This window comes from Lachnellula hyalina (assembly GCF_007821495.1).
Source record: "Lachnellula hyalina strain CBS 185.66 chromosome Unknown contig00025, whole genome shotgun sequence".
Taxonomy (NCBI): Eukaryota; Fungi; Ascomycota; class Leotiomycetes; order Helotiales; family Lachnaceae; genus Lachnellula; species Lachnellula hyalina.
Genome location: NW_022157139.1, coordinates 118,689 through 141,102, shown reverse-complemented (window position 1 = coordinate 141,102; position 22,414 = coordinate 118,689). Strand labels below are relative to the sequence as shown.

At 48.6% G+C, this 22,414-nt stretch overlaps 7 protein-coding genes across 7 annotated transcripts; 5 read left to right on the top strand and 2 right to left on the bottom strand.

Moving 5' to 3' along the window:
- Positions 1-175: 175 nt before the first annotated feature.
- slu7 (Pre-mRNA-splicing factor) lies at positions 176-1,588 on the top strand (the record flags this gene model as incomplete). The annotated part of the gene is made up of 1 exon (XM_031147078.1): positions 176-1,588. The coding sequence occupies one exon, from the start codon at positions 176-178 to the stop codon at positions 1,586-1,588; it is 1,413 nt and encodes a 470-aa protein (XP_031007609.1).
- A 250-nt stretch (positions 1,589-1,838) lies between these two features.
- On the bottom strand, positions 1,839-2,669 carry RPS9 (40S ribosomal protein; the record flags this gene model as incomplete). The annotated part of the gene is made up of 4 exons (XM_031147077.1): positions 1,839-2,253; positions 2,304-2,402; positions 2,459-2,477; positions 2,624-2,669. The coding sequence occupies 4 exons, from the start codon at positions 2,667-2,669 to the stop codon at positions 1,839-1,841; spliced, it is 579 nt and encodes a 192-aa protein (XP_031007668.1).
- Positions 2,670-3,530: 861 nt separating this feature from the next.
- Positions 3,531-4,231, top strand: RPL21A (60S ribosomal protein; the record flags this gene model as incomplete). Its single annotated transcript, XM_031147076.1, has 4 exons — positions 3,531-3,566; positions 3,677-3,744; positions 3,799-3,846; positions 3,901-4,231. The coding sequence occupies 4 exons, from the start codon at positions 3,531-3,533 to the stop codon at positions 4,229-4,231; spliced, it is 483 nt and encodes a 160-aa protein (XP_031007669.1).
- A 650-nt stretch (positions 4,232-4,881) lies between these two features.
- Positions 4,882-6,258, bottom strand: LHYA1_G002097 (uncharacterized protein; the record flags this gene model as incomplete). Its single annotated transcript, XM_031147075.1, has 2 exons — positions 4,882-5,787; positions 5,836-6,258. The coding sequence occupies 2 exons, from the start codon at positions 6,256-6,258 to the stop codon at positions 4,882-4,884; spliced, it is 1,329 nt and encodes a 442-aa protein (XP_031007666.1).
- Positions 6,259-10,522: 4,264 nt separating this feature from the next.
- On the top strand, positions 10,523-12,760 carry sec2 (Rab guanine nucleotide exchange factor; the record flags this gene model as incomplete). The annotated part of the gene is made up of 2 exons (XM_031147074.1): positions 10,523-11,209; positions 11,258-12,760. The coding sequence occupies 2 exons, from the start codon at positions 10,523-10,525 to the stop codon at positions 12,758-12,760; spliced, it is 2,190 nt and encodes a 729-aa protein (XP_031007667.1).
- A 634-nt stretch (positions 12,761-13,394) lies between these two features.
- On the top strand, positions 13,395-15,144 carry SF3A1 (Splicing factor 3A subunit; the record flags this gene model as incomplete). The annotated part of the gene is given in 5 exon segments (XM_031147073.1): positions 13,395-13,488; positions 13,540-14,227; positions 14,238-14,329; positions 14,378-14,755; positions 14,837-15,144. The coding sequence occupies 5 exon segments, from the start codon at positions 13,395-13,397 to the stop codon at positions 15,142-15,144; spliced, it is 1,560 nt and encodes a 519-aa protein (XP_031007664.1).
- A 952-nt stretch (positions 15,145-16,096) lies between these two features.
- LHYA1_G002094 (uncharacterized protein) lies at positions 16,097-18,815 on the top strand (the record flags this gene model as incomplete). Its single annotated transcript, XM_031147072.1, has 6 exons — positions 16,097-16,562; positions 16,685-17,355; positions 17,406-17,529; positions 17,581-18,011; positions 18,058-18,649; positions 18,697-18,815. 6 exons carry the CDS (start codon positions 16,097-16,099, stop codon positions 18,813-18,815), a joined length of 2,403 nt encoding a protein of 800 aa, XP_031007665.1.
- Positions 18,816-22,414: the final 3,599 nt, after the last annotated feature.

Sequence of the window (22,414 nt, the reverse complement as noted above, 5' to 3'; positions counted from 1 at the left end):
TTGCCTATATACACTTTCAAAATTCATTCTCACAACTTTGGAGAAACTACACGAAGATCTCGAGCTGACGCTTTGACTTTAATGGGCTACCGTAATCTTTAGCTAGTATTTCCCAGTACCACTAATCCGCAACAAAGCGACTTGCCCCTCTACAATATCTACACTCTCCTTAAAAATGCCTCCAGCCGGAGTCCAACCTCGAAAGCCTCCCGCGCCCTCAGTGGCTAACAAGGAAGCCAACGAATACATCCCCTCCTTCATCTCCAAGAAGCCCTTCTATATCGGCGAAGATGACGACCAGAACGACTACCTCGAGCATCAACGTCTACAGAAGGCGCAATCAGACCAGTCCAAATGGTATGATCGGGGAAAGAAACTCGGTCCTGCAGCGACCAAGTTCCGGAAAGGCGCGTGCGAAAATTGCGGTGCCATGACACATAAGACGAAGGAGTGCCTGAGCAGACCGAGAGCGAAAGGCGCAAAGTGGACGGGGAAGGATATACAGGCTGATGAGGTGGTACAAGCCGTTGATTTGGGGTGGGATGCGAAGAGGGATCGATGGAATGGGTATGACTCTAAGGAGTACAAGACTGTGATCGATGAGTATGCTCAGTTGGAGGAGTTGAAGAAGGCCCAGGATCCGGTCGTAAAGGAAGATGAGGATGACGAGGGCGAAGATGGCGCTAAGTACGCCGAGGAATCGGATATGGGAAGAAAGCAGAGTACGGCTACGAGGCAACTGCGGATTCGAGAAGATACTGCGAAATACTTACTCAACTTGGACCTGGACTCAGCTAAGTACGACCCTAAGACAAGATCTATGGTGGATAGTGGAGCTACTGCAGATACGGCTGCTGCTTTGGTCGCAGAAGAAGGGTTTATGAGGGCATCAGGAGATGCTGCCGAATTCGAGAAGGCGCAAAAATATGCATGGGAATCTCAGGAGAAGGAGAAGGGCGACACGAAAACACATCTTCAGGCAAATCCTACCGCGGGAGAATACTATCGACGGAAGGAAAAGGAGGAAGCAGACGCAAAGAAGCAAGCGCACAAAAAGATGTTACTCGAGAAGTATGGTGGTGAGCTCAACCCAGCTGCTGCTAAGCTTCGTGAAGCCGCGGTTATTGAGTCCGAGAGATACGTCGAATACGATGAGTCTGGCGCAATCAAAGGCGCCCTCAAAGTCATTGCCAAGTCGAAGTATCCGGAAGATGTGCTCATCAACAACCATACATCAGTTTGGGGAAGTTGGTGGTCAAATTTCCAATGGGGATACGATTGCTGTCATTCCATGGTCAAGAACAGCTACTGTACTGGAGAAGATGGGAAGAAAGCCTTTGATCAAGCCGATCTTCTTCGAACTGGGGTCATGATAGGAGAGGAACCTGCGAAAGAGATTGAGTGGCCCTCCAATGAGGTTGTTGAAGAGCCAGAAAAAGAGGCCACTGTGTCTCAGCCGGCCAAGAAGCGGACTATGGAAGAGATGAAGGGTGGAGTGACAGAGGAGGATATGGATGAATATAGACGAAAAAGGACTGCTGCGAACGACCCTATGGCTGCGTTCTTAGGCAAGGACGAACTTTTATGAAGGTCGTATTCAAGAATCAAAGTGTTTAATTTAGCGGGCGCTGGGGAAAGCATTGGCAGGAGTTAGATATTGAATCAAATAACTTTTATCACGGTCGGTAAAAGAAAGATTTTGTTGCTCAAATGTTGATTGCTATGCTTGACTTTAACGCCTGGAGGCTCAAAATACATTCGATGCGCAGTGATGATTCCATATCAACACCCCATAGCCACAACCATTTTGCATAAAGAATAAGAGTTTCATAAATCCTCTACTCTTCATCTTCCTCATCATCTCCACCATCATCCTTCTTCTCGGAAGCCTTGGCCTTCTTCCTGCGAACACGACCAGGACGTCCACCACCGAACGGCGAGCTGAGGGCGAAATCGATGTGCTTTTGCGAGTCGAGACGGACAACGAAAGATGGGACGTTCACGATCTGCTTGCCAACACGGATGTGTCTCTGGCGGATGAGGACACGAGCGTGATGGATGGACTTGGCGAGACCGAGCTTGTAGACACAAGTCTGCAGACGACGCTCCAAGAAATCCTCAATCTTCAGGGCCAACACGTAATCGAGCTTCATGCGGGACTCATCGAGGACACCGACACGGACGAGACGGCGAATGAGGGCGTTACCTTCGAAGAGGCGCTTGGGGTCCTTCTCATCGAGGGTGAGCAGTTGACTATGCCTTATCAGTACCTCCATATCCCAATTAACAGTATGTATTCGTACCGAGCAGCACGACGGATCTTGGACAGGGTGAGCTGGACACGCCAGACCTCACGCTTGTTGCGAAGACCATACTCTCCGACGAGCTTCAATTCGGAGTCCCTATGGACATGATCAGTGACTTATTCAGAGCGCACTCTGAACATTGGCCAACTTACAGACGAGCAGACTCGAATGCTATAAGGAGTTAGCAAAATGCGCATACAATATGGTCGAGGTCGCAGGCGCGTTGAATTATCTCGAGATCTAGCAGATCTCTTGACAAGCGGAGAACACGGCGCAAAAGCTGAAATCGAGAGCATGATGATTATGGTGATACTTACGTCTTCTAGGGACCTTGTAGGTCTTGGAGTAGGAGCGAGGCGCCATTTTTGCGTTTCGCTTTCGAAGTTGTTGTCGATGAGGTTGGACTGGGCGTGGATTTCTTCAAGTTCCAATTGTGCGGGCTAAGCGATTCTTTTTAGTGCGGAAGTTTTTGAATCACGTGCAATCCCACTTCCTAGCGGCAAGTCCTAGACCAATTATATCTCGACTTCATTCCTTTCTATGTTTCTTATACCTCCAACTTCCTCCACCTCTTATGGAAATCACATCACATCTCAGCATTATTACAACCTGTAATCTAATTGAAATTAATAAAGCCCAGGAAAAGTTTACGGATTTGGGAACAGAAGCTTGTATTTCCCCATCGCAAGTTGGAGTCATGCAATTGATCCTGCACCTATCCCTCACAATCCCATCACCACACAATGACTTTACTATGGTGCTTTTCACCCTGTATACCCTAAGATAATTTCGAATTTGTGTAGAAGATGATTCTTCGCCTGTGAAATTATCAAACTTTTTCCATCACAACCTTTTTAATTCTGTAGTACTTAGAGCAAATGAAGTTCGTGAGGGTGAGTAGCATGCTCAATCTTCAAAGACCTATCTATGCCTGGAAAGGCTGGACAATTTTGGAGTTTTGGATGCACATCAATTTTGTCGCAGCATATAACCCATTTTCAACGCTTTCAAAAATAGAACGAATCGTTTCATCGACTAGTTATCTCAAAATCAAAAACTCAAGCATGTACTAACTGTCCCCAGACACGTGATATTTTGTTCCCTCAGGCATCAATAAAATTCCTTAGCGAGAACTAAGAACTAAATCGCACAGTCAAGCCTCAAAATTTTAGAACATCTCGACAATCGCAAATCTCCCCGTCGACACCAAACCACACCGTCAAAATGGGTCATCCAGCAGGTCTCAGAGCCGGTACTCGGGTACGTTACAATTGCGAATCCCCTCGCGTTGAGCGCATGCTCGTAGCCCTTCTTGCGCCTCCGCTACTCGAAACGATCAGGGACATTGCTAATTGCCAACCCTCTTATAGTATGCCTTCTCACGGCAGTTCCGCCAAAAGGGTATGATCAAGTTGTCTACCTACTTACGCCAATACAAGTGAGCAAAATCCAGCTGGGACGGGTGGTGGAACGAATCCTAACGAATTGATAGAGTCGGAGACATCGTTGATATCAAGGCCAACGGAGCTGTCCAGAAGGGGTCAGTAATACAACCGGAGAATCGTAGGAGTTGAATTGACGTTTGGAATTGTAGAATGCCCCACAAGGTTTACCACGGAAAGACTGGTGTCGTCTACAACGTTACGAAGAGCGCAGTCGGTGTCATCATCTACAAGAAGGTGAAGCACCGTTACATCGAGAAGCGCGTCAACCTCCGAGTCGAGCATGTCTCCCTTTCCCGCTCCCGAGAAGAGTTCGTCCGCCGAGTCAAGCAGAACGCAGAGTTGAAGAAGAAGTCGAAGGCTGAGGGTACCCACGTGCATTTGAAGAGACAACCGTTGATGCCACGCGAGGCGAGAACCATTTCGATGAAGGATAACGTACCGGAGACTGTCTTCCCAATCGCTTACGAGACAACTATCTAAGTGTGCGGACTGCTGGCTTTTGCTTGGGTTTCTTTGCGGGTGGGAATGATGGTCGGAGATTTCAGCGTTGCATGATATATGGTCATTATGCAGTATCTCAGGGAAATGGGAGCTAAATTCTTCGCCAAATCGTCTGTATCGGTGACTGTGACATTTTCAGATAAGAAGGGGTGTCGTGGTCTCTTCAGGCCCTCGCATACAGTTATCTCTCCATTTTGCATCAAGAGCGCCCTCCAAGCGTCCACTACACCATTTCCTTCATGAAGCTTCGAAGAAAAGCTGGCCAAGGGGTAGAAACTTGAGCATTTGGGAATAACCTGCAAGCAGGTTGCATTGCATTTTCTACATCCTTGCTCCAACTTTACCCCCCACTGCATTGCACTTTCTAAACATGATGTTCTAGTATGCTTCCCTCGTTCCAAAAAGCGTCACTTTCTTTGATTTGCATGTGGAAAATTGAGCTGAAATAACTACTAACTTTCTATTTTTCGATATCTATTTGATTATAAAGTTTCAAATGCCCATTGTCATCCTTTCAAGGCCTAGGAGCCCAGTCCCCCTTGACTTTCATATATGCAACAGCAAACAGGCCCCAAGTCTACCACTCAGAAGAAAAACACTATATACAACTCTTTCATCTAATCTACCCCCTACATGGTAGCCATCCCCTGCACAGTATCCGTGACTCCCTGGGGAGCGAAATTCTGAATCACCTTGGCAGCACCCTTCCCCCCACTCACATCGAACACAGTCACTGTTGCAGCCGTACCCCCGGTGGTATTTCCAGGAGCCAGCGCGTAAATGAAGTTGCCTTTGCCCTCGAGATCAATCATTCCCAGACTCCCAGTAGCGCCTGCAGTCGCCGTGACAATGGCCCCAGTAGCAGGATCAATCTCCACCAAATGGTTCACAAGCACGTCAGTCACAAACGCAGTTCCGGTTGCTTCACTAAATGTCGCCCAGCATGTAGCCATCTGCCCATCGATCTTTGTGGAAGCGTCCGTGGAGCCGGTCAGGCCTGCGGAAAGGGAGACGGTCACGGCACCGAACGATGCGTCTGTCATGAATATCTTGTCGTTGCTGCCTGGGAGTAGTGTGACGCCGAAGAGCACGGCTGTTCCGTTGGGCGAGGAGCGCGTCTCTTGTGGGCTCACGCAACCGTTTTGCACGGGGAAAGCGGAAATGAAACCGGTGTTGTTCACCATGGGGTTTCCCTTGACGGTTGTCAGGAGTGCGGTGTTGTCGGCGTTGAAGAAGGTTTGTGAGATGGTGTTGAGGGGTCCGGAGGGAGGAGTAGTTTGTCCGAGTGGGATTGAACGGAGGGCTTTGTCGAGGGGCTTTAGGCCATTGGCAGTGATCGACAGGCAGGCTACCCCGGACTTGGCACCTGAGTTTGCGACGCATGCGATGGCTAGCTTCTGGGAGATAGTGACTGAGACGGGAAACTCGCCCAGGGTTGAGGCTGGAGTACCGATCATGGTAAGTTTTGTTGGGTCCCATGGGTTAATGGAGAACATGGATACGGTGTTGGAACCCGGGTTGACTGCGAGCAGGGTCTGCAGTTGTTAGTGGGGTATGAGAGGGAGAGCAACAGAGAGACTTACGTTTCCTGCGATCTTCAAAGAACCTTGGGAGAACAGTCCATCTGCTCCAGCTGGGTTTCCTGTCGAATCAACACCGGACATTCCTGCTCCTCCCGTGGCAGTTATCGACCCATCGGACAGAGTCCCATCAGCTGCGACTTTCAAGGCAACGACCGAGTTGTTTGCAGCGTTGGAGATAAAGTAGATTGCTTTTGCGCTTGGCATTGGTCCTGGTTGGCCGCCCCAGGGACCCTTTCCAGGTTTGCATCCAGTGTTCCTCTTGAATGCTTGTCTCAAATCAATGCTTCGACCGTCAAGGGAAGCTGTCGTGCCGTCTTCGCTGATCGAGAGCGATCTCCCTGTTGCTCCGAGCGCAACATTTGTAGGTGCCGCTGCGGCGAATTGCAACGCTGCAAGTCCTGCTAGCAAAGATGATAGTTGCATATTGAATTTGGTTGGGGCTGATGTATTAAGTAGATATGAATTAAGTGAAAGATTGGCTTGATGATGCTTTGAGTGTGTAATAGATCGTTGAGTATGCAGAAGATCAACAGAGCGGAATTCCTCCTACCTTTATATAAAACCACCATCTTTGTTGAGGCTATTGACGTGGAACGCCGCGGCAAAATGTCATGTTCCACTTCTTGATAGAGAAGCAAGTGATTCCATCTTGCAATTTTAGCTTACTGTGCCGCACAGAGCATTCACGATGTCGGGTTCCAGATCTGACAGTGGATGAAGCGTCCAGGGGAAAGGATCAGACGAAGCGAGAAGAATCAGATCTGACCAATCGGAGAATTGAGTGAACCCGCAGTTTGGAATCAGAGGAATAGAAAACAGTTAGCGTGGGTTTCATAGTGGGGGATTTTGCCAATAATTGATATATGGAATCATTCGAAATCAAGGAGCCTCTTCAGCGTTTTGGGTTCGTCCCGAATGTCCTTCCGACTTCAAAGGTTGGATCCGCCTTATCACGTGGAGGAGTCTCCAGGTGAAACTACTCAGAAGACTTTGCTATGTGTATCGGCCGATTATTCATCCAAGACTGTTTTTGTCAATGCGCTAGGCGTCAACTGAGCTGAGCCCCTGAGCTTTCTCGGTTACACGCAACTTCCAACAACTAGTACCAGTCCCAGTACCTCCCTTAGGTAGACATCACAACCCTTAACAAAAAAATCCTTCTCTTACTACTATCAATACTTTTGTTCACATAGGAAACATCCCCCACCTACGGTGTTCTCGATCGCTTTACGGAGTGTAACAGAAATATCTCCTCTGTTCCTTCGTGTCAGATCTATCAACCCCCATGAAAATCTGCTTCTCTTCGTCTCTAAGAACAACCAGCTATGAATTTCAATCTCAGCATTCCACCTAAATCTATATCTCACTAACCCCGCCGACACGGAGTTGATTATCGCAGCATGTTCAGCTCGTTTCAATCACCACGGGAACCCCCAACCATACCATCCACATCCCGACATCACATCATTCATCGCTTATGTAGGAAACGACTGCAAAGATACGGGGGGCTTTATTATGATACTGCAAAATAAGAATTCTGTCATAAGAGGTTGTTAGTGGAATAGGATGACTATGCCTCTCTCTTTCCCTCTGTTTGCTTAAAGCCGGCGATCTCATGTATGTAAATACCGCACTTCAGATTTCTATAAAGCGTACTGTGGAAATACAAATAGTAAGATGAGGGTCCGTTATGCCGATGCGATGATGCCGAATATGAAAATGAGTGGAGGGGAAGAAATTCGAGGACTGAGCAAAAGTAGAGCGTCGTGCACTTTAGCCCATATGGAGAATCGACACGCTCACCACGGTATTGAGGGGCCCTACGCGCTTCGTCCTTTTAATTGCTCGTAACAACCATTGCCATATCGATACATTGTAATAAAAATGTGAATTGTTATCTTGATGATGGTATTTAGAGGACGGTAATAACTGGAAAGTCATATTTCTGGGATAAATAGTATAATTTCTAAGATGTTAACATTTTAAGAAATATTTTGCAATTTGATTAGGATAAAAATAATCAAATTGTAAATAAAGCTTTATGCTAGCTTATATAATTGAAAGTGTTTACAAGGCCAGCTAGAAGAAGTTCTTGCTGCCAGAACGCTCTACTAACTTAAAGGCTTCAGAGAGCTCCTGAACCACACCTTTCCCCCACTTGAAAAGCTAGCGTAGGACATATTTTGCCTCCTTACGTATTACAACCATCTGTAGCAGGGCTCAAATCTCACGCTTGCTTCTTACATGCTGTCGAAAATCTGGGTAATCGCCGTTGGCGTATGATCTTCGCATGAGGTCCCCGCCTTTATTTAGGGGCTGGCATCCTTGCAGAGATCGCACCCTTTTGAAGCTGATATATCAGTCTCAAAATGCAGTTTTTCAAGTCATACAGAATGATATGGCTCATCCGATAGGTTACTCAGCGAGCTATCCATCCCACTGGTGCACAAGGACCAGCCTGGAATGAAAGAGACGTTACCCCGCACATCTCTCCCGCATCTTGTCTCGGAATTCGTCTCCAAGAACAGGACATAAGAGACTGAAATCATCTAAAACAGCTTCCTGTGCTCGCAAGCAAAGCTGGCCTGCATCCCATCCATTCCCATCATGCAGAACACACGCAGTGGCGGAAACTTAAGTTAATCGTGACTATTTTCCCTTCCACGCTTTGTATGCCATCAAAGCTTTTCCTCACAAAAAAAGCTACAGAGAAGTGAGTCTGAACTTTCTTCTCTCCACTGACCAGGACTTTATTAATACAGAGAACCAAAACGCATTGGCGGCAGAGATGGTGATAACGGTGGCCCTTTGACAAACTAAGCCAGGAATAAGGGGATACGTGATGTGAGTTCCGCGTCCTCTTTTTTGCGAAGTTTGAAAAATCTAACAATTGGAGTACTTAGGATGATTATAGGAAGGATACAGTACGATAAGTACTAACGGGGAAACAATCAGTTTCTTATCTGGATTCTGTGGGTTGTTAGTGACAGGGAATAGCGAAATGGGAAGAACAATCTGGGAATACGGAGAATTTTGGGATATAAACCCAACTTAACGAAAAGAAATTAAATACATAAGCTGTATACACTATCCGAAGAAGTACATCTGTCTTTGAACTTTCTCGAAACTGTACAAGAATCCGGGGAAATCTTCGCGCTCGCTCAATATTCGAGTAGAAGGTTCAAGGAGAAGGCCCGCATTGGATTTTATGACCATGTGAAACGCAGAAGATGGCCCGAACATATCGCATTCTTGTTACAAACATGGGGATGTAAAAAGATGAGGATGATCCCTTCAAGATCTCTCCAAACTTCCAAAGACACTTACCAGCATGAACGCATTGACAAGCAGCGTGTCCCAGAATAAGGTCGAAAGGCTCGAACACCGGAATGTGTACGAAAATTTGGAGAGTCCTTGACAGCGCGCTCCTCAGATACGAATCTCCCTCTTCTTCCATAGTAGTATCGAGGCAGAATACGAGAATACCGTATCTTTACGAGGGGATATCGAATACGATGCCTTTATTGGAAACTCACTAGTGCTGCAGATACGTAGCCTGATTATCTTGTTTGCGCCTCTTGCCTTATTATTATTCGATAGGGAAGAAAGTGAAGAAAACTATCGTCGGTTTCATCGATGCCGGTACTCTTCTGAAAATACTTTCCCCATGAATGAGAGAAGCTCAACCAGGTTGGCATTCGCCACAACGGTTTTGGCCCCCGCAGCGGATCGCGGCGCCGGTCTAAGTTTACGCGCCGCGAAGCTGCTGTCAAAGCGGGAGATGATGCTCTTCACACAGGCCGATTAGAAGATGGAGCTAGGAAGGAATCATGGATGCACCAATTTGTATCCAGCCTCCTTTCTCAATCAATCAATCTCAGTAATAATAGGCAGGGGAAACTTGGAAGTTGAAAAGTGATAACTCGAAATTAACAGTGAAGGAGGAAGAAGTGAGTGAGAGCGATAAGCCTTCCGTATCCTGGCCTGGGCATGCAGCTTATAGTATTACCGATAGATATCCCTTGCCTCATTGGGAACCGCGGATCTGCGAGATTGTCTTTCTCTCTGTCTTTAATATTGTTTCTCTCTTTATCAGTGCACATGATCTCTCCTCTAAGATCAGTCATTAACCAAACCGCATAGGCGTTCAATTGGTTCAATCTACTGCTCACCTGCTCTTCCGGTCATTCATCAAGTTCAAAGTCCGTGGCGTGGTGTGGCCTGCAGCCGCAGCACTTGGTCCGTATCCTTGTACACCTGGGCACTAGACTAACCCTTTTCACGCCAACTTCTCATCTCAAGCCCATGAGCACGACCACCAGCACCACCAGCCTTAATCCAACTTCAACTTCCCTTCACCAACCCGCCACTGCTGGACGCGGTCAATTCGCAATACTATCCTTCTTCAACGCACTCACCATATCGCGACCGTGACATGATAATGTCTGCTACGCGCTTGTCTTGACTTTTCTAGAGTCGTCCACTCCTTCCGATCAGGCCGTCGTCTTTTTGAAGCCCTTATACCCCATTCTCGTGCCCAGACCCGACTTCATCCAACACCTCCAGGTCTCACTCGTCCCAAGTGAATCGCAGGGAGCATAGAACACAATACACAACAGACCTAGAGTCGATGTCTAGCATGTCCGAGTATGTCCAGCATTCGTATCCGCCTGGCCTTGGTTGAGCCATGGTATATTCAATATGCGCTGACCTGCTCAATTTTAGCTTCATCCAAGTCGCTGGTTGGACACAACACAACCACTCCACCGTCCAACGCTCCTTTCCACAATTACGATCTCATTCGTCCTCGAACAACGTGGCCAAGAGTATACCAAAGTCAGCGAAGCTCGTGCCGAGGTCTATATCTACCGGAAATCTGAAATCAATGGCTGCTGTGGCCAACGCGCCCGGCCTTCCTCCATCGCGAGTTTTAAGCCCTTTTCATGACGACGATGGAACCATGAGTACTCTACCAGACCCTCGAAGCCGCACAATGTCTCCTGCAAACGACCATGGCTCATCCACCCCCACACAACATCCTGATCTAAGTAACGAGGTTGCCACACTCAGCAACAAACTTATAAATGCTATCAATCACCAAACAAACCTAGACGATAGCCTCTCCGAGACCCGAATTCAGCTTGAAGCATCCCAAAAGCGTGTCAGGCAGCTTGAGCTAGAAAATCAGGAGCACGCTGATTTCCTAGCCCGCGGAGTCCTGGTCAGGAGGTCTATTGCAGACGCGGAAAAGAATAAGCTGCTTATACTCCTAGCTGAGGAGAGACGGCAGCGGGCGGAAATTGAAAAAGATAAGAAAGGCATTGAACAGGAACTCGAAAATCTAACTACGGCATTGTTTGAGGAAGCAAATAAGGTAATTGATCCTTTCCCGCAGCCCCCAATCCATTGTTGACATTTTCAGATGGTGATAACTGCTCGAGAGGAGGCACAAAAAGAACACGATTTTTTGCAACACAGAAATGACCAACTCAAGGCTCAATTGACAGACACAGAAGGACTCTTAACATCGCACCAGGAGCAACTCTCTTCACTAAAGCAGGTTATGGAGCAAATGACCGAGGAAGAGGACCAACATACAAATCCGACAGCACCTTCCACACCCGGCTTAAGTAAATTTGACAGCAAGGAAGATATCTCTCGCGAGGCAGACACAGCACAATCGTCTGTCCCCGATGCTGTAGCCCCATCTTATCCGACGAGCTTCACCCATCTCTTACACCCAGTTCTCCGAACCGACCTCTCAGCCTACGAAGACTTCACCTCCTTATTACGAATGTCTAAGAACGTTGTTGGCAGCCGAGCTTCTAGTGGATCCTACGGCAGCATGGGCTTGGGCTTAGGTTTGGGAGCTTATTCTGGGGGGTTGCCAGCAAGTGGCTCCACGCCGTCAATTTCGACTGCTGCTACTCTGGGGTCCTCGCCCGCAACTCCAACGACACCTTCATCTATCATTAGTAACGGCTCCACTAATGGACCGAATTCTTTGACTCCACTAAAAGACACCAAATTCTATAAAAGGACGCTGCCCGAAGATATTGAGCCAACTCTGAGACTAGATACAGCGCCAGGTCTCTCATGGCTAGCTCGACGAACCGTACTGAATGCTATTTGTGAAGGCTCGCTTGTTGTGGAGCCTATGCCAACTTCTACGAGACCGTACGCTTTTGCATGCGCGCTTTGCGGCGAGACCCGCAAAGATCCCACGCATATTAGGAGCCATCGATTCAGAACCAGTGAAAACGAAAACGCCCAGAAATATCCTTTGTGCAAGTATTGCCATGGCCGTTTACGCTCGACATGCGATCTTCTGGGCTTTTTACGGATCATAAAAGACGGCCATTGGAGAGCAGATGACGAGGACGCGGAGAAAGCAGCTTGGGAAGAGTGTGTACGATTAAGAGAGCAAATGTTTTGGTGTCGGATGGGTGGCGGAGTTATTCCTACTCAACATATGCACCAAGAACCACGAAGCCCTCGACGCAGTGGAGACTCCAGAATCGAACAGGAGAAGGAACTGAAAGATGAGGTTGTACGGACAGGCGAGATTCAACCCCGAGACATCACACCTGTGACGGACCAACATCCTGCCAGTTTGGAAAAGTCTACTTTTCAGAGAACCAGCAAGCCTGTTGTCCTGGAGGATAATGCCGAAGGCCTATGGCAAGCTGCGCAGGAAGATGCAGCCGCCCCTACGCTAGTTGTGGAAGCCTCTGTGGAACCGGAACCGGAATCTGTCAAAGAGACAATCAATGATGTGGATGATGAGGCGCCCGCTGAAAAGCATGACGCTATCAGAGATTCGATCAAGTCAACAGCTACGTTGGAAATAACAGACGAACACCTGAAAGAAGGTGTTCAGAGGCTCTCCATCACTATCCCTGGATCCTTCACAGATGAAGCTTAGTCGATTTCAGTCCATTTGTAAGAGTGGGAAGCAACGTGGTCGAAAAAGGAGTTTGATGATTTGTTTATACAAGACCGGTGTGTCTGATTAGTGATGGGGATGGCGTTTGGTGGGATACCTTAGTGGATATAATTACGGCATGGCTGGGGACGGTCGCTCACGCAAAGCTGGGGCACGGAAGGCATAGATTATACAGTGTGTTACGAAGGGGTAACGCGATAATGGATAATTCAGTCCACAACTATCATGCTTCTTGCATGAAGATGGCAGTGATGCAAGTCGGTCGGCATCAACGTAGTGTATAAACATAATACCCGGTTGAAATATAAGATAGTTTGCAAAGAATTTGAAGATGACCATGTCAAAGTGAAGATTATCTACGAGGTTTAAGAGAGCCGTTGATCAAGTGAATGTAACTCTGAAACGGTTTCAATTACCTCCTTTTCGGATGGGACAGTTGAGAGCCATTCACCATTCAGGGGGGCGAAATGACTGACCGAGGCGAGGCGCGGGCCGTGATTGGTTGTATCCGTAAGGCTGGGATGTTAGCTTTTATCGCTGGATATCTTGAAATCGCAACACCACGGCCAGCAACATACTCGAGCTCGAGTCTTCAACCGCCTCTCCACTCAACATGGCCCCATCAGCTACGAATGGCGATCATGTTGCGGCACTCGATGAAATCAAAGCTCCGCCGGGTGTTGTCCTGCCTCCCAAGGAAATCAAAGGTGCGCCACTAATTCATCCATCAATCTGGTATCTGCTAACATCCTCGTCAGCTATTCTCGAAAAGACAGCAGGCTACGTAGCGCGGAATGGAGGAGTCTTCGAAGGCATGTCTTTTGCTTCTGTTTTAGTGAGAACAATTCAGCTAACAACCATAGACCGCATTCGCGAAAAGGAAAAGCACAACCCGAAATTCTCCTTCCTCAGCAACAACGATGCCTACAACGCATTTTACCAATGGCGACTCAGCGAGATAAAGGCCGGACGAACGACTGCTGTTGCAGCTGGACGAGCTGGAGAGGCACCTGCTGAGGCAGAGAAGCCCAAAGGACCCCCTCAACCACCAGATTTCCACTTCTCAGCACGGATGCCAAATATCAACGCGCAAGATTTAGAGGTTGTGAGATTGATGGCATTGTTCGTGGCGAAGAATGGACGGCAGTTTATGACGACTATCTCGCAGAGAGAAGCCGGAAACTATCAATTCGATTTCTTGCGCCCACAGCACAGTCTACACAACTTCTTCCAAAAACTGATCGATCAATATACTGCATTACTACGAGCTGGAGGCATCGATGGCGAGGGTGGGAAGCTACAGCAGGAGAGGATCAAGGAGCTACAAGCGAACGTAAACGACAAGTTTAACGTCCTAGGCCGGGCGAAACAGCGCGCAGAATGGTTCAAGTTCCAAGATGAGGAGAAGGCTAAGAAGGAGGAGGAGATTGAGAATGAGAAGATGTCGTATGCGCAGATTGACTGGCACGATTTCGTCGTCGTCGAAACCGTCGAGTTCACCGAAGCAGACGAGCAACAGAACCTACCACCACCAACCTCGCTCTCAGAGTTGCAATTCGCATCGCTGGACCAGAAAGCCATGATGTCGATCAACAGTCACAACATGCGCATCGAAGAAGCCTTCCCCGGCGAAGACACCGACTACTACAACAATGCCGCCCCCCCCCTCGCAGCCCACACAAATGGGTCCTCCGCCCATCCCCTCGCCGCAGCCGCAATACCAACAAGACGTCCGTATGCAGAACACCGACGACGACGATGACGAGGAAAAACAACGGATCCGCGAACGTACGGAAGCAACACAGCGCGCTCAGCAAGCCAGGGCAGATGCAAAGACCGGGTCGACGCAAATGAAGATCAAGGAGAACTACGAGCCTAGAGCGGCATTGAGGGCTAGGAACAAGCAGAATATGGTCATCTGCCCGAACTGTAGGCAGCAGATGCCGGTTAATGAGTTGGATGAGCACATGCGAAGTACGTATTCCCCATATCTACATGCTGGTAATATATTTCCCCTGGCAGAACAATAACTAACATACCCCTCCCACCTTGTAGTCGAGCTCCTAGACCCCCGCTGGAAGGAGCAAAAAGCCAAAGCCGACTCGCGCTACAGCACGACCAACCTCTCTACGCAAGACGTAGCCAACAACCTCAAGCGGCTAGCATCGCAGCGCAGCGACTTGTTCGACGGCGTAACCGGTCAGCCCGTTTCGGAGGAGGAACAGGCGCGGCGGAAGAGGGCTGAGAAGAGCTATGACGGGACGCCCGTGGAGAAGGGGGATCAGAGGCTGAATATGATGCAGAATGTTAATGTGGAGGAGCAGATTCGGGCTATCCATCAGAAGTTTGGGGATAAGAAGTAGTGAGTGAGTGAGTGACACGGAGGTATTGCATGGCTGGCCTGGCGTTTATTTGGAAGCGAGGGAGGAGTGAATGGAAAACTGTATTTGTATTTTCATAACGGACCATACCTCAGGGGATATATTCAGTGACTATGAATTTGATTTGGGTACCTTTGAGATGTCCAAACCCCGCAATTATGCCCAACCATGAACCCAGTGAAAAGAAACCACGAACACCCTCAATCATCAATTGCCTCACAATCTTTCTTCAAGGCAACCAGATCGTGTCCTCGTCCTTCCTTGTCCTTGTTCGATGGCGTAACCAGACTCCCAGACTCACTCTCAGTCTCAGCAGGACGATTGCGGGGCTTGTCCACCATCACGCATCTAATCACCCGTGCAGAACCCCCCTGCACCTAATCATCCCACAATACTCGCATGCCCTCATCCCATTCGCCCACTCCCACCAGATCCGATAGTCGGTCGCTCAAAACAGCCAAGCGTCCAGCCACCAACTGTACTCGGTGACGGCCCCCGCCAATGAGACGAGTCTAGGTGCGGCTCTGCATCTGTAATGCCAACGAAGCCGAGTACTGCGCCCCGCGAACGAGAACACCGGGCAATAATCGATATGATAAAGAAGTGCGCTCGCTAGATGCCTCACTTTTTTCCTGGTTCTTGCTTCACGTTTACCATCTGATCGAATCTACCAGGTCACGCCTTGCTTGTTTGTTGCCCGCCGTGTGTGCGTGAGTGAGTGCGGGAATTGGATGATTCATAAGGAACGGGCGTGCGATTGCGAGGAAAGATGATGCTCGAGACGACAAGCCGGAGTGCGGGGGTGTGGCCATCCTCGTCGTCTTCCTCGACGCGGAGGAATAGGAAAAGGGACTCCAAAATTGTGTTTCACGCCCAGAACTCGCGGTGCTCTCCCCCACGCAATGTGAGGCCGGGTTCTTCGTCGGCGCAGCAGATGGATTTCTTCAACCCGTCGTCGAATAATGCTGGAAATTTTGGGTACAATCCTCCTATTGTTCACCAAGGGGGTGGAAGTAGAAGCCAGAATGGGTCCGGAAACTCAAATTCGTGGCAGCAATCATCTTCCTTGATCTCTTATACGTTAGCCTCTCATAATGGGGCGAATTCCCCAACTCAAATGTTCGATGGGGCGAATGCGCAATCTCCTCAGAGCGGCTTCTTCCTGCAGCTGTCCGACAGCGATCTTGGCTCCTCGTGGACTGGAGTTACTCATGCGAATGGCGACTTGGAGGATATTCCTACGCTGGATATCCCGTATGAAAGCTATGATGACAGCCTGGGTCTGTCTTCGCCAACTACGGCAGGAACTTCGAGCTCGGAGGGGTTTGTCTTCCCGGTGATAGACTCTACCCTTGGAACGTCGCCTAGTGCGAATCAATTGTTCGATTTGGATCTCTCAGGTAGATAAGCCCGAATTTTTCAGACTCTGTAACTTTCTTTTTGGGTTTGAATGAACCATATATCGTGTCAGGATAAAGAGAATTGTGCACCCGCGCGTTGCTGATTCACCATGTATGTTCAGATGAGTATTTCCAGATTGGACAGCCGTTGAATCCCAATCTTGTTGTACCGGAATCGAATTCCCCGCTGTACGACGAGAACTTTTTCTTCGACAACAATGGGCTCCAGGTTTCCATGGATATGACTATGTATACGCCGGCAGATGCGCAGTGGTCTGCCTCCACGGTGACACAGCCCAAGCAACACAGTGCTTCACCAATCGAATCCTCCGTATTGTCCAACATGCCATGGAACCCCCAACAGGTGGAACGGAGCAAATATCAAGCGGATGTAAATACAGGCAATGGTACTTTTGGGCCACCGCGCGCAACTCCATACGATACATATAGGTCCCGAGAAGAATATCTAGAGACTGGTCCGTCATCGCAAGGATCCGTTGGTCTGGAGCCAGTCAGCCCGCTTGGGGATAGTGACAGTGAAAGCTGGGTGATTACTTCCACTCGAAGCAATTATACTCCATCGCATAGTTCCCCGCGCTCGCATGGGTCGCCTCAATCACACACCTCGTCGCCGCGACACCACTCACATGTTTTTAGCTCCATGCCTGGTATTAGCAAGTCCAAGGTTACGAAAGGTGGTCGCACGCGCGGCCTCACTACACTTGAGAAGAAACAAGCAAGAGAGGTTCGGGATGCCAAGGCATGTTGGGCTTGCCATATATCGAAGACCAAGGTAATTAGATTCGTGGTTTGGATGCTTAACCGTCGTAACTAACGTTCTAGTGCTCCCCATGCTCTCCTGGTAGTCCTTGTGTACAGTGTGCTAGACTTGTCGGAAAGAGGAGATTCTGCAAATTCACTTGTTTTAATGAACCACTTGAGTCGTTATATATCTTCCTTGTCCCTGGTATGAGCTCACTGACTTCAAGCTGTATAATAAAGATACTGACAAAAACAGTGTACCTTAACGGCCACTTGAATCGAACTGACATCGAGGCTTTCGTAGATAGAAATGCAGAGAGCTGGGGAACTAGAAGCATGTTCGTGAGGATGGACTGGGGATATCGCAAACTGCTGACTGCCGAGGTCGTTGCTCTTGAGTTGCGTCAAAACGCGCCAGACATGGGGTTCCATCATACCACGGAGGAATCCACGAGTCCCGACGGGAAGGCGAAATTAGTCCGGAGGCAAAGTCCACCTCTTGGGATCCCACTTACTGCCATGGATGACATGCAACACGAGTACTCTCGATACGTTCAGGATATCGTTCAAAGTGATCTTAAATATTACGTTCCGGAGGCCTACTTTCCTGATGACTCCAAGCTCTTAACGCGCCTCTTAGGTGTCGTATGCGATTTCTATTCCGTGGGTTTGGAAGCTGATGACGAAGTATGTTAAACAACTGACAGGAAAGTGTACTTACTAACAGTTTTAGTGTGAACTTCTCCGTAGCGCCCTTGAAATGCATATAACCACTTCGATAATGGAACGAACTCTCAACCTGGATCCTGATTCCATTGGCAGAGTTCAAAATCAGCTGCAACAGCAATATCCCGAAAAGACTACCGCAAAGTGTGTACAGAAGCAAATCAAATACGCATTTTATCTAGGCCAACAGATACGCATCAACAAAGTGCTGAAGGACTGGGGAAATATGATGTGGACGATCCACAACACGGTTAACAATGACAAGAAATGGGCTACCAGTTTTTGTGTATTCCTAATCCTCACTTTGACGATAGGTAAGATCAACGGCCAGATGTACTATTTCTGCGAAGGTAGAATCGAACACTTTGGGGCCAATCCAAAGTCGGAAAGGGCAAAATGCAACCAGCTTATGCATTTGACGGAGAAGGAGCTGTTCGACCGGTGTAAGGAGATTTTCCATTGGAAATTCAAGACTAGAAAGGGAGGCAAAGAAGCGTGCAATCCAATTCGAGATGGTGTAGATTCATTTCGAACTAAGCCCGTCGATAGCGCGATCAGAAACTTGACTTATGGGTTGCAAAGCGTGGTTCGGGAATATGGTAAGTTAACTTCTGTTGTATACTGATCCTGAGCTCATCCGTTATAGCACCTCAGATAAGATCGCATTGCTCAGTAAAGCCCGAATACCAGGCGGGTCTACTATCACCTTATATGGACCTTGGACGCTTAGCTTGCATCTTCTTGGACGACTTCTTGGATCACTGAAGAGGGATAGTGCATCGTGGTGTATCTGGGCCAGGCGACAAGATCAATGACAACATCGGAGGAATCCGCCGGAAGGGACAGAGGTTTCCGTACCAAAATCCAGTATATCCAGTATGTTTTGAAGACAGACGACCTACTTCCGAGATTGTTCTTAGGATGGCGACGATAGAGGGGGGGAACGAGAGCGAAGAGCAGGTTGGATGGGGGACGCGGCCTGCTCAACAGGAAAATTGCGCCTAAAGCAAGCCTGATCGTGATCGAGAAGCGCACAAAGGCATACTGGGAACAGCCTGGTGCGAGCAGTGCGAGATAAAGACCAATCGGAAAGACTGCGCGGACTTCTTGTTGAGATCCCAGGACGAAAATTTGTCCCGTCTTAATGACCATCCAGGAATTGACAATGTCATCTTCTTGAGGGACCGAACATCTTCGTCTTCACCGCCAAGTAGTACAAATCGGTGAAGAAAGTAGAGGTTGTGGTTGGGTACTGATGCATTCACAGCCTCGCGGCCTCATTCGTGGCGCGGTATTTTGAATTGGTAACAGCGGGCAATGCTTGTGTATCGATGGCAGCCTCGTTTGGGGGAAATCAAAACATACCCCAGTGGTTACTCCCCCCGCTGGAATAAACCCAACAGAACCCAACACCTATCAATTCTACTCGTATGCACCTCCAAGAATACGTCAATTTCGTCGTCTCCGCAGAGCCTCATGATCGCCAAGTCTTTGATCTTCTTTTGACTTGAGGGAGAATATGCGTGGACAGTGAGGCTTATGAGACGCGACTCGCAAGTTGTACCTAATGATAGGAGAGCTTCGCGATGTGGTTTGAGAAGAACTTGCATTCCAATATCTTCGAGGGAATGCGCAGCCGAGGTGTGGTAAGAAAACGGAATTCGCGACGTCAGCTCCTAAAATGGACGGGGTTTCGAAATTCGGCTCTGGAAACAATACGATAACGCTTCTTAGCAGCTCGATTTACTCGCGTTTGGGGAGGCTATCGAGTGGCTTTGTGGCGGGCACTAATAAGCCTTCTAAGTCGTGTCAGACAACGCGGCAATGCTGGCAGCTATACAGAACCGTATGGCTACAGTGAAGTCTCAGAACTTCGGGTGGCTTTGATAGACTCGCAGTATTCGGCATCTCCGTCTTTAGGACCCCAATCCTGATGGGAAGCTGACAGAACACAAGAAACAAGGATAAACTGGCTGTATGTAGCGGATGTGCTGGGCACGAGAAGCCCCCAAGTACTTGCGCAATTTCATGGGGGTTTAGTTGATTTCCCAGAGGAGAGACGTTCCTGCTCAAACCGGAAAAGCGAACCACGGCCCATGAGTCGGGGCTCGATCATTCAACAGAACTGGAAATTTATTGCGATGGTTGTTGGACGGCAAGGCGACTCTAATAATGTTGGGCAACTCATGTCCTGTTCCCTTTGGGACAGTGTTACGGCCTAATGATTGAAATGATGTGATGTGATGTATTGTGAAAGACGACCTTACGAATGCATGACTTGATGAGTCGACGTTTTGTCCTAGGCGGATTTGTCTGGATATTTTCATTAGCAAAGATCTGTACTTAGAAAGAGAGAAAATACATACTATACATGAATGATGAAAGAAGTCAGCCCGATGAAAGTTGGAGTTCAATTTGTGATAAGACGAAATGGCCGCGACCTAGTGGCAGTGTGACGGAAAGGTCTTCAACGGTGGACCACACCAACTACCTAGATACTGTGTTAAGCGCCGAGCAGAGTCGGGGCCTAAAAATGATCTTGTGATTTTTCTTGCATGCGTGTTGGTATGTGAAAGGGTTGTAGGTAATACAGTTAGTGCATCCAAAGTGTAAGCAAGTACGAGTACCTTTAGTAATCAACTCAGGCCTTTGGCTGGAGGACATGGCTCCAAGTCACCACCCTTTTCGTTGGCAGTATCAATACAACAGGACTAGCTATTATTTATTTGGGTCTGGAAGGCGTGGAAGAGAGATCTATGGTAAGGGGTTCGGATGACGACGGAACTGATCGATCTCATGACCGCGGACCGGGGAAGGGGAAGAGACGAACATGTACCGGCGTACCTCTAGGTAGGTACAAGCCAGTAAAGACAGTAACCCAGGTTGGCGGATTGATTGCCGTGCACCGCACCACGATTGAGCGGGTCTCATCGTGTCCAGTGCAGACGTTATCTGCAGGTACAACATGTACGATACAGTAGTTTTCCAACCAACCGGATCTTGCATTGGAGGCTGGGCAGGGTTCGCACAGCCACATTGGCTGGGGATAGCGAACAGGACTCAACAGCTGCGGTTGTGGTTGGTAATTGGTTTCAGGACTTAGTGGAGAGAGAGATGTATGAGTCAAAACCAGCTTTGTATGTGTCTGTATGAGGTCTTTTGGTCTTTTGATCTTTCCTAATATCGTAATAGTAAGTAGTGTAGTGTGCTGGGCGTCGATCGGAAGTAGGAGGGAGGCAAGGCCCGTCGACAGGGCGGACGCTGAATAAAGCCCACGCCCGCTGCACACACACCCAAAGGCGTTGCAACCAAACGGGATTCAGAGAATGGTCCACTCTGAGTCTCCGAAGCCCGACTATTATGATGGTCCGGCGTCAGTGAAACTTATGACATCCCTCCGGCCTGCAAAGGAACAGCTTCCAGTTGGCTCTTTAGCCGTGTTGACGCGGAGACACGCTGTGTGTTGGCCAAAGATTCATCTCGACGTTTGCTGATCAGGTACTTCGTAGTATGCCACGCCCACGCCCGTGACATTCGTTAATACTCCCGTGCCTCCGCACCAGGGAAGACCTTGCTGTTGCCAATGCTCCAATCGTTTGAAGCCTTACCTTTTCCCGCAATTCCTTTGAAATGATTGGCGATGGTGTTGTTGTCCAAGTGTGGCGTCCGTCCGCCTCAGCTAGGTCGATGACCGGATGGGGAAACTTTCCAGAAGCCCGCTAGAACAAAGACAACCAGGACCCATGTTTCCTCTCACACCCACTTCCCAGCGCCAACGCCCAGGTTGAAACGCAGGGGGCGTGGCTTCAAGGTAGGTGATGGGACCGACATAGCTACTGTACAGTATGACTGGAGTGGATGTTGGTTCTAGGCTGGAGGGCTCACCAAACAATACTAGGAAAGCTCCCCCAGGTTCCTGCGTTCGCCTACTGCTGGCCCCTCTAAAGATGTAATGTGGCGAGGCACTTTTTGAGGCTGCTTGAATCAAGCGCTCCACCATTAAGTTCATGACCTTGCCCATCTACAGAAGACCTTGCTTGTATAGCCACTGTTGCTGGTTGCCCGGGCTCTTTCATGACGCTTGGCTCACCGGCACATAGATATGTCTCTATAAGTTACAAAAAGGATGCTTCATCCATCTCTGAAGACCTTTCTCTCTCTATCATACATACCATACACACACACACACACATACGCATACACATACACAGCATATCGTTCCAACTTACCATCTTACCATCTTACCATCTTACCTCACTTCACAAAACACACCCATACAAACAACCCGCATTTCCAACTCCATCCACATCATGTCCACATACACCACCAACACCATCAAGCGCGCTTCGGCTGTCGCCGGTGAT